Here is a 9,840-nt window from a genome sequence, read left to right as displayed (position 1 = left end):
TAGTTAATCTAAATAATATCTTGATTCCCAATCATGCATACATTTTATAACAGAAGCCAAAATGATGTTTATAAAAATACGAACATTTAGTTGAACTGAAGGGGCACAATAATATTCAACTTGGAAATTAACCCGTGTTTTCAAAACTTATAAAATTATTTTCATTAATTTTTAAAAGAGTCTAATACAAATTAATCTCGTTAATACTTACAATTCTATAATAAATGTATAATATCCCGAGTTGTGACATGTAAAAAAATTTAAAATAATTGATTTGACTATCTATGTTACTTTAAGTGTACTTACTCTTTTTGGCACACAACTATTTAGAATTCCAAGTTAAACGGTTTTGGGCTAGAGTAGTAAAAGAATTGATGATTTATTGGGAAGTAATTCGCGATAGCGTACTAGTGAAAACTAAAGCCCGAAAAAGATCATATGGTGTTGCAGGGTCAGTAAACATGACTTTCAAACCTTCAGAAAATTAAGGACCGACCGTGAGATGAGATAGACCACAGACCGAGAGAGCGGATGTGGATGATCCATTAGTCGTGGACGATTGGACGTTACATAATATTTTTACACCTAAACATATATATATACTAGGGTGAGATCCGCGCCCTGCGCGGAGTGAGATAAGCCCTTTAAAATTTTATTTTCCAACTTTATTTATTTTATAAAACCAAAAGAATACATTGTAGAAGTATTAAAGTCTAATAAATATAATATAAACGGGCAGTATATAAGATATTTGATTTTTTTTTGAAATACTAAATGTTATTTTCCTGTTCTGAATATATTATAGAGAATTATCTAGAATGTAGAAATACATATTTTTAGAAAAAAATATAATCTACATACATGATATATTGGGCCTTATTGCCATTATTATCATTATTGTATTTATTGCTTTATATTTAGAAGAATATACACTATATAATAATTATGTTTTGTTGTGAATTAATTCACAATTGTCTAAAATTATGAATAAATATTTTTTTGCAGTGTAAAAAAATCATGTTACACTTAATTGGATAATGACCTCTAATATAGCACTGTATACTTCCACTATTTTTATGTTTAACATTATACTTGTTCGGTCAATTACAAATGTTATTGAAATATATATATATAATTTCAGGTTTATTTGATTTAAGAAGTAATTATGGGGAAAAAGATATTATAAATAAAAGCTTAAAATTAAAAGATAACCGAATGAAAAAACACCAAAATAAAAAAGTGTGAACTCATAATGGGAAACAACAAAACAGATTTAATGAGAAAGAAAAAAATTCAAGATCGTAAGCAGAGCATCCTTGCCAAATTCCTTAGTAGTTATAGAAGGGAATTCTATTAAAACAATATAATTTAAGTTAGTATATTATGTAATGTATATCTTGGTATCAAATGGTGTTACCTCTTTCTGAAAGACTGGATCTCTGGCACATCGTCAGGCTCGAATAAAATCCTCGAAAATCCATCAATTGTTCTCACTTGGTTGAGTCCACCTGATCATGATAAAAAAAGTGAACATAATAATAAACGTTTAATATATTAAACAAATTCAGGTTTGAAAAGATTAGAATATAAGTTACCAACACTCCATACAATTTGCCAGAACTGTAACACACATAGGACAACATGAGCATTGGTTGAGTTCCAGTAAAAATGTAAAAACTGAGCAACATCTCTGTGTGCTACACAGTGCATGTGTTCATACATGTTAGTTGAAAGAACGTAATACCATTCATATATTTGGATCATATCGGTGTTTAATATAATTATGAAAATAAATAATAATTAAAAAATACTCCATATTGACTAATGAGAAGTGGATGTTCTGGTTATCTATCTCAGCTCCGTCAATATCTCCTACTGCTACCATTGCTCCATATAAATCTGTAGAAAGCAATATGCATTGATTATAAATGTAAAACGGACAGATTGCTTATTACTCGAAAATACTTAAATCTCAGAGGATTCACGTATAAAGTAATTATAAATTTATAAACATACCAATAGAGAACTTCATATTTAATACCCGCCCTCTCATATTTAATATGAGTCATAATTCGATTTCCATATGAGTAATAATTCGTTTTTCATTGCCAAAAAAATAAGCACTTTCCACTCTCTATTTAATATGAGTAATAATTGGGTTTCCATATACAAAAGAACATTATAAATCTCATTAAAAATCAGGACAAATATAGAAGGTGAGAATAAATGCAAAAATCACGTAGACAAAAATTCTCGAATCACGAAACTGATTTATTTCCTTATATACATATGCGGACATGAAACTATGTATCATTATCATACGAATATGCATGTTTGTCCAATGGCAATAACCGTAATATCCTAAGGTGAGTAAGTCTTCTTTCAAAAAGGGTCTGAGAAGGAACCTCGTGCCGACACGTCGTCAAAATGGCAATTTCGAAAATATATTACTCTTTCAAGGTTATTCTCTTTTTTTGCTTCCATTTTAATACTAAGGGGATATATATAATTGAAAAAATCAGTTTTGGTGACCACAGCCCTTTAACCAAAAAATATGTGAACAAAATTCAACTATTGAACAACAAAAAAACAATTTCTTATAGATTTTCGTTGCTTAATAAATAACTCAGTCATCACCAAGAAATCACATTTGTTATAGACTTGAGCGGCCATGAGGTAAAGTCCAAGTGTGAATAGTTTGTAGAAAACGTAGGAATGCAGTAAAAATAAAGGAACCTGACGCTTTTACTGTTTTACACACGCTGAAGAATGCACTTTCAGAACCGGACCTGAGACTACGATGCATGCATGTACTCTTTTTATTCGCCTAAGTCCAGGAGTCAACTCCGTAAACAGAAATCTCAGAGTTTAGCCAACTTGGTTATGGTCATGCATTTACTTTTAGCATAGCGATGTTAATTAGGGCTTGAAATTAGCGGGTTCAAAAACTAAACGGACCTTAACAAGCTTGAAGAAGATAACCGGAAAAGTTTCAAGGCATATTATCTGAGACTCATGGTCAAGCAACATATAGTCTAATATAACAAGCTGCACTTAAAATGTTCTATTGGTTGGATACGACATTGAAGTAATGAGTTGGGTATATAGTTTTTTTTTTTGAACAAATGGTATATAGTTTAACATTGCAATTGAGTTATTTCCAGTTTGATGTCAAGGTGAGCTTGTTAACTGTATGATACTTTTTAAAAAACTTGTGTGTAAAACTTGTTAAGCCGGTTGTATAGAGCGAGTACCAATCTAGTTTGTTTGAATTTTGACCAATCGTGTAACAACTCAGAAAATATGACCACCTTTACATTATTAGTATAATAATCATCTTTCAATACATACAAACACCACACACAGTACAGGAAGTTTCAGATTAAGCTACTATAGAGTCCTGCAATCTTACAACAATACATACAAACGCCACACACATAGTATAGGAAGTTTCAGATTGGTCTACTATATAGTCCTGCAATCTCTCACACTAATAGATACACAAGGTAGCTCGACACACTGTAGTGTTCTTCTTTACCTTAGAAACACATTTCACAAATCCAGCAGCAGCATAGTGCAGCGAGACTGCATAGGAAGAAACAAACAAAGGAAAAAAAACATACACAAGAGTCACTGCTAGAAAAACAGAAACAGAGTCTTTTTTTTTTTGCTGGGTCTGAGACAGAAACAGAGTACTTAATGTGTTTTCTAGTTGAGCTCTTGAACTTTTCCATGCAGTTATGAATAATATGTGCTTATTAGCTACAAGTAACCCTTTAAACTTATATTTTCTAGTTTTTGTTCCTTTACAAAAAAAAAATGATAGTTTGCTACTTATAACTTTTAGCTTTTTATTACCATCCTTCAATGAAGCCTCTGTCTCCTTTCTGCTCTGTCTCGAAAAACCTTGGCTTCTTCTTCTCGTCTTGTCCTGGTTGTTCAGAGACTTTTTCTGCAGCTGGATATCCTGTCTAGAGAAGTAAGTATACTACAAATCTTTTACTTTTCTTCAAAAAGACATGTTTGATTCGTTACCATCCCTAAAACAAACAGGATAGACCACTTAGATTAATCCTGACCTTGCGGAAGATGTTGATCCTCTGCGGTTCCCATGTCTTTCTGCATCTTTTCTTACAGAAGAAGCTCTTCTCTTTGTGTTGGCTCTTTCAATTCGCAAGTGGAAACAGACAAAAGGAGATTGTGACTGTGTGATTCGGGAATATGATTCTTGGTTTGGATACAAGATAAAACAGTGTTGTTAGGATGCTTCTCATTATATAAGCTATGATTAATTGTGGCAGTGGCAGATGAAATATTCTTGTTTAGTTTTTTATTTCTCTCGAATTTCGGCTTTATTCGTTTATACCTTCCTTCACGAAGGGGCTACTGCCGAAACTAAGTTTTTAAAATGTGAAAAGCAAGATTTTTACTTGTCTTTTTGAGGTTCTTTACAATGCGTTCACACATGTTTGTTTTTCCTGGCTTGTTTTTTTTTTCTGAATGAACGTTAATTTTGTTCATGCAAAAACATATTTACAGTCCCTTGGGGGACATCCGATAAAATTGGAACGATACAAAGAAGATTAGCACGGCTTCTGCGCAATGATACGCACAAATCGAGAAATGGTCCAATTTTTTTTAAATTACAAAAAAAAAACATATTTACATCAAATGCAGCTGTTTGATGAATCAAAAAATCAATCTAAGAGACAAAAGAACAAAATTTCTAAGCTTAAGGTTCCACTCTGGTTCCAAACCACAAGCCATCCGTTAAGTTTACCCCTTCCTTGGAGTGAAAGCAACCAAAGCTGAACAGTCTTATCTACAAACTTTGTCTTTCTCCCATTCTTGTTGGAGATTATTCTAAGCACAATCTTAAAGTGTATTGGGCCATATTGGGTCATTATATCTTGTATATGTATATGTAAGTGGGTGTGTATATGGGTTTATGGCATACATGTATATATGGGGCTTATTGGATTGATGATTTGGACTTTGGAGAGACTTCATTTTTTCTTCAAATCTCACCTTATTGGATCTAGAATTTAGAAAAACTTGGATCAATGATTTGAGCAAATCCTTTCAAATTTCCCCTTATTGGAAAATAAGGATTTCATCTAATAGAATATATTCAGAATTATTATGGTTTATTTGTTAAATATTTGTAGTTGAAAATCAATAGATAGAAATTGAAAATAATGAGTAGTTTCATAAAAGTGAACTTTAATGCCGACAAAAAAAATCTGCTTGTATCCATTGTTGATCTGATCCTGGAGAAGAACAATTACTATTTTCTCAGACTTTTCTTAAGCATTATATGCTACATATTTATAATAATTACGATTAATCCAGTTCTATGTTTATTTAACCCTATTTCACTCACAACTATTTGATGAGAAGAGAAATATTTTCTTCTCCACGAAACTACATTCATTAACCTTTGAAGAAACAAAACCTTTATTTGATCTGAGGTTTTGTCTTGTCTTTGTGAACTGTACGTCTCCGTTGAGAACATCAGCACGGAAAATTCTTGGCACTTTTCTCAAGTCAGCTGATGAGCTTGTGATGAAGGGCAAGGAACAATTTCTGCAACGAGGTCTTGCACATCTCGTGAAGTTCCTTGCATAAGACTCTAACATGTGTAGATACAGTATGAACCATTGCGGTTTTGTGTCAGAGTTTGCATTCAAGATCGTGATAACGATAAAGTATCTATCGTTATGATGAATCGCTTCCACGTTCGTAACAAACACGAAAACGTAGCTTAGTTGCAAAAGATCCCGGAAGAAGAACGATCCTTTCCAATATAAGCTTGTAAAGAGTTACAGAGATGAACCAAGTTCTTTAAGAAAGTGAATCAAGATATTTTTCTGAATGAATTACAAGTTTAACATCGAACTCTATTTATACTCTGTTTCTCTTAACCGCCTAACGAACTTGTAACAAACTTCTCCCTCCAATCTCGTATTGCCACGCGTCCTCACTCGTTTAACTGTATCAGATCGTAGAAATCGGAACACATACACACGATTACAACAACTTGCAATCGTATTGAGAATCAAGGATTTGACTGGAGAATCATATCTTGGACCCAGCCTTCAAACTCAGCCACTCTGTATTGAGAATCAAGGATTTGACTTTGACTTGTACAACAACTTGCAGACCTTATCTACAGTGGATATCTTGCAAATAGTGGCAGCAACTGTGATGGATGACATGTCCAGAGAGATACCAGTTGGATGATTCTACGTTTTTTTGTGATCACATTTTAAAAAGAGCAGAGATTGATGTTTCAAAGAGGAGACAACTTAAGAAACTTCTTATATATGTTTTGTCTCAGTAGGAGTGCGGAGAGCACGTTCAGGCTTCTTGGCAAGGTGGTGTTTCACGTTGCACTTGAGTTGTTGAGCTACAAAGAGGATAAATGTTCGAACTATGAGACTATATTGCACCAAATTGCAGTACACAGATCGAGAGAACTGTTTATATCTTCCCATGCTTAACAATAATGTTTGATGATAAAGAGTATGTTCATCAAGGCTTTGCTTTGGAAGCTCTGTGGCACAACTTTGTTGCGTAAAAAAACTGTTAATTTAAAAAGGATTCTATTCCACAAATTAATAATTGAATTTTCAAATAATAAATATTGCAAACATACATACATACACAACATGCACATTATGGCTTATACTACAATTTACAAAGCACTATGAAAACATCCAAACTCTTGTTGAACAAGAGTCTCACTCCAATCAATCAGACTAAGCATCTATAACACTACCAGTCATCGGTTCTTGTAAACCTGAATATTCTCAAGAAACCGTAACAGGATCCGAGCAGTTATGTTCTTCCTCTTCTTCATCATCATCACCTTCTTGGTCTACTTCATGTTCTGATGCAGAGCTACTATCCATCTCCTTGTCAGGTATATCGAGCTGTAGACTCTCTGGCAGCTCTGTGTTCTGATTCCCAATAGACATTCCCAAGTTCTCTCTTCTAACAACGTTCAACACAAAACCGTTACTCGTTCTCTCAGTCTGTAGAAGATCACCTTCAGTAACTATTATGCTTGAAGTATTTGCTCCAAGCATGTTGTTATTGCTGTCCATGGATCTTGAGTCTGGGCTAAAGCTTGGACTAAATGGGCCAGGAACCGCTGGAGAAGTCGGGCTGCTACTAAATCCTCTGGTCAATGCAATGTCAACATCAAGACTGTGAACGAAGTCAATGAACTTATTAGCAGAAGCTGTTCTCATCAAAGGTCCACCAGTTCTAGTCCAAGAACTCAGCTCCACGCTCTCTGTTTCACTCTCGCTCAAAGCCTTGCCTGAAGACGCGTGGAGATTACTGTCAGCGACTAGTTCATCGAGTGAACCAGTCGAGTTCTCTCTGGCAATGACGTTCCAAGATGGGATTCTTCTAGAACCATTGAACCTTGTGGTTGAAGCCAAACCGTGATGAGACGAGGACGTGCCAGCAGCAGCAGCAGCGGCTCTCTCGGCGCTTCTCTTGAGCCTACGCATATGGTTAAGAATAGCTACACTGTCATCAAGCGCAAGCTCGATGCCACAGTTTGCTTTTATGGCTGATAGCTTCTCCCAAGTGCATCTCCTTCCTTGGTTAGCCGCTTTCTGAAGCTCCACATGAGTAGGGTTTTGTATAATCTTCGAGTACTGCACAAGACAACACAACACAATAAGAATCTAACAAGTCCAATCTCTCTAACAAGACTCAACAACATAGATCAGAACCTGAGCAAGAGTAGCAGGCATTACAACTGTTACATCACCTTCCCACTCCTGAGCAAAAAGCTTTGCAAGTCCACCGAGAGGAAAGCCAAGCTCTAGTACCTGGTTGCATCTATGTTTTACCTCCATCTCCACTAGATGCGCAAGCTAAAAGGGCAAAAAGACAAGTAAAGCGGTTATAACAAAAGGGACCGGAACAAAACTGAGTTGAGTATGAGACATAAGCCTATGGCGTATGGTTTTCGGTTCAGTTTTTGATCCGGATATTTCAGTTTTTGGGTTTTTGGTTCTATATCGGGAACTGTTCGGTTATTTACAAAACTCGGGTCAGTTTTTGATTTGTAGCAAAGTTAGGAACCAGCTAATATCCGAAAATATGGGTCCAATTCGGTTCCGATTTTTCTGGTAATTTTGCATGGATAAAAACATCGGATAATTCAAGTTTTTCATATTAAATATTAGGTAATTTAAGTTATTTGCATAAAATATTGGAAAATTCAGATAATTTAAAATATTTAGGGTGAAAAATTCGTAGTTTTGAGTATTTCGGTTTATAAATAGTAATTTAAAAATATTTGGTTTTGGATTACTATTTGATTTTAGAAGTTCGGTTTACTATTCGGTTTCGTTTTTCCGATTCTAGAATATAGAATTCGTTCGATTTGGTTCGGATTCGGTTAACTCGGTTCAGTATGTTTTGTTTTTTTGGTTCTGGATAAATGTGTCATACCTAATAAAACATACTAGATTTTGACCCGCGCTTTTGAAGCGCGGGATATCTTACGATGAAAAATTTCACTAATAACTTAACAAATATTTTGGTAATTTTAAAGAGTGTGTATTTAAAATATTTTTGCTTCAAATCAGTGTTTTTAAATTCAACCCGATTGTGACAATACCGGTTAATCCGGAGATCTGACAATTCAATTTATGTTTTCAAAATATTCATATTAAAAATCACTAAAACCCGAGACTAACCGATTGAACTGATGGATGACCGATATGTAATCTAATTGGATTTAAATTGTAATAGTTTCATAATTTGTAATCTTATAATCCAAATTTTAAAGTTCATTATTTGGCAATTTATGAAATTATGACGTTTCTACAAAATGATAGATATAAAATAACTAAGATTACTTATTGTATTGTTTGGAAACATTGATAGTAGTATAAAAATATATTGTTTAGAAACATTGATAGTAGTATAAAGAAATAAGTATATTGTTTGGAAACAGGGATAGTAGTATAAAGAAAGAAACATTAGTGATTTAATGTATCTTTAACTATAAAGTATAAAAGTGTATTTAATTTAAAAACTTACAAAATAAATGTTAGGTCCATCAGAATGTTTCTGTTTTAATAAGATAGATAAACATACCTTTGCTGCGAATCTACCACCATAAGCTCGAACTATATCCTTTAGACGCAGTAAAGGAACAATGTGAGGATTAGCTTGGCTCACGATAAAATGATTGACATTGAACAGCTCCTTAAGCTGCATCATCGGTAAGTCAACCTCCAAGCTACCATCTCTCCACCGGCGTGTAGATGATTCAGTACCTTCTTCAGGATCTAAATTGAAAGGTGGATGATACGGCACAATCTCTCCACTTCTATCTTTAGCCATTAGTTCTTGAGCTTCAAAGAGACCAGGAAACGCACAAGAAGCAGTCACTGCGCTCCATATAACCACATGAGGCGAAGTCAGATAGTTAAGACACCGAGGCGGTTCATGCTTTCTTGGAGAGCAAACCGTTATCGCTAGAATCCTCCCTGTTATATCATAAGCTTCTTGGAACGTGAGATTGCATGTGAGGTTTCTAAGCATGCATTGCAGCTGTCTGATGTCGTGTAAAGCGCCTTGCGTCATGACTCTTTTAACGATTGTGAAAACGCTTCCTAGCTGATCAAAGAACTGTAGAGAATGCAAAGAGTTCTCAAAGAAACTCTGTAGCTCCGGCCAAGACCTTGTGGCTACGATCGAACAGATTATGGAGCCAACGCTAGAACCAGCTATTATCCGAGGCAAGAGCTTATGCTCCACCAAAGTCCTGACCACACCGACATGAAACGCACCGAGAGAAGCCCC

The 9,840-nt window shown here is 34.7% G+C and overlaps 2 protein-coding genes and 1 non-coding gene across 4 annotated transcripts; 1 reads left to right on the top strand and 2 right to left on the bottom strand.

Annotated features, from left to right (window-relative positions):
* Positions 1 to 3,300: 3,300 nt before the first annotated feature.
* Positions 3,301 to 4,252, bottom strand: LOC108818909 (protein CYSTEINE-RICH TRANSMEMBRANE MODULE 12). Of its 2 annotated transcripts, none has more exons than XM_018591866.2 (3): positions 4,080 to 4,252; positions 3,859 to 3,967; positions 3,301 to 3,585 (listed from the first exon to the last, which is right to left on the bottom strand). In XM_018591866.2, the coding sequence occupies exons 1-3, from the start codon at positions 4,123 to 4,125 to the stop codon at positions 3,540 to 3,542; spliced, it is 201 nt and encodes a 66-aa protein (XP_018447368.1). In that variant the 5' UTR covers positions 4,126 to 4,252; the 3' UTR covers positions 3,301 to 3,539. The 2 variants fall into 2 exon arrangements, with proteins under 2 accessions (XP_018447368.1, XP_056857569.1); XM_057001589.1 differs by having other exon boundaries at positions 3,859 to 3,958.
* Positions 4,253 to 4,538: 286 nt separating this feature from the next.
* LOC130506893 (U6 spliceosomal RNA) lies at positions 4,539 to 4,638 on the top strand. The gene has a single exon (XR_008942161.1). It is a non-coding gene; the product is annotated as a U6 spliceosomal RNA (small nuclear RNA).
* Positions 4,639 to 6,603: 1,965 nt separating this feature from the next.
* On the bottom strand, positions 6,604 to 9,832 carry LOC130506892 (triacylglycerol lipase SDP1-like). The gene is made up of 3 exons (XM_057001588.1): positions 9,130 to 9,832; positions 7,752 to 7,895; positions 6,604 to 7,673 (listed from the first exon to the last, which is right to left on the bottom strand). The coding sequence occupies exons 1-3, from the start codon at positions 9,619 to 9,621 to the stop codon at positions 6,813 to 6,815; spliced, it is 1,497 nt and encodes a 498-aa protein (XP_056857568.1). The 5' UTR covers positions 9,622 to 9,832; the 3' UTR covers positions 6,604 to 6,812.
* Between the last annotated feature and the right edge of the window lie 8 nt (positions 9,833 to 9,840).

The sequence above is a fragment of the Raphanus sativus genome, unplaced genomic scaffold (genome assembly GCF_000801105.2).
Source record: "Raphanus sativus cultivar WK10039 unplaced genomic scaffold, ASM80110v3 Scaffold3768, whole genome shotgun sequence".
In the NCBI taxonomy this organism is placed as follows: Eukaryota; Viridiplantae; Streptophyta; class Magnoliopsida; order Brassicales; family Brassicaceae; genus Raphanus; species Raphanus sativus.
This window is presented reverse-complemented; position numbering and strand designations above follow the sequence as displayed.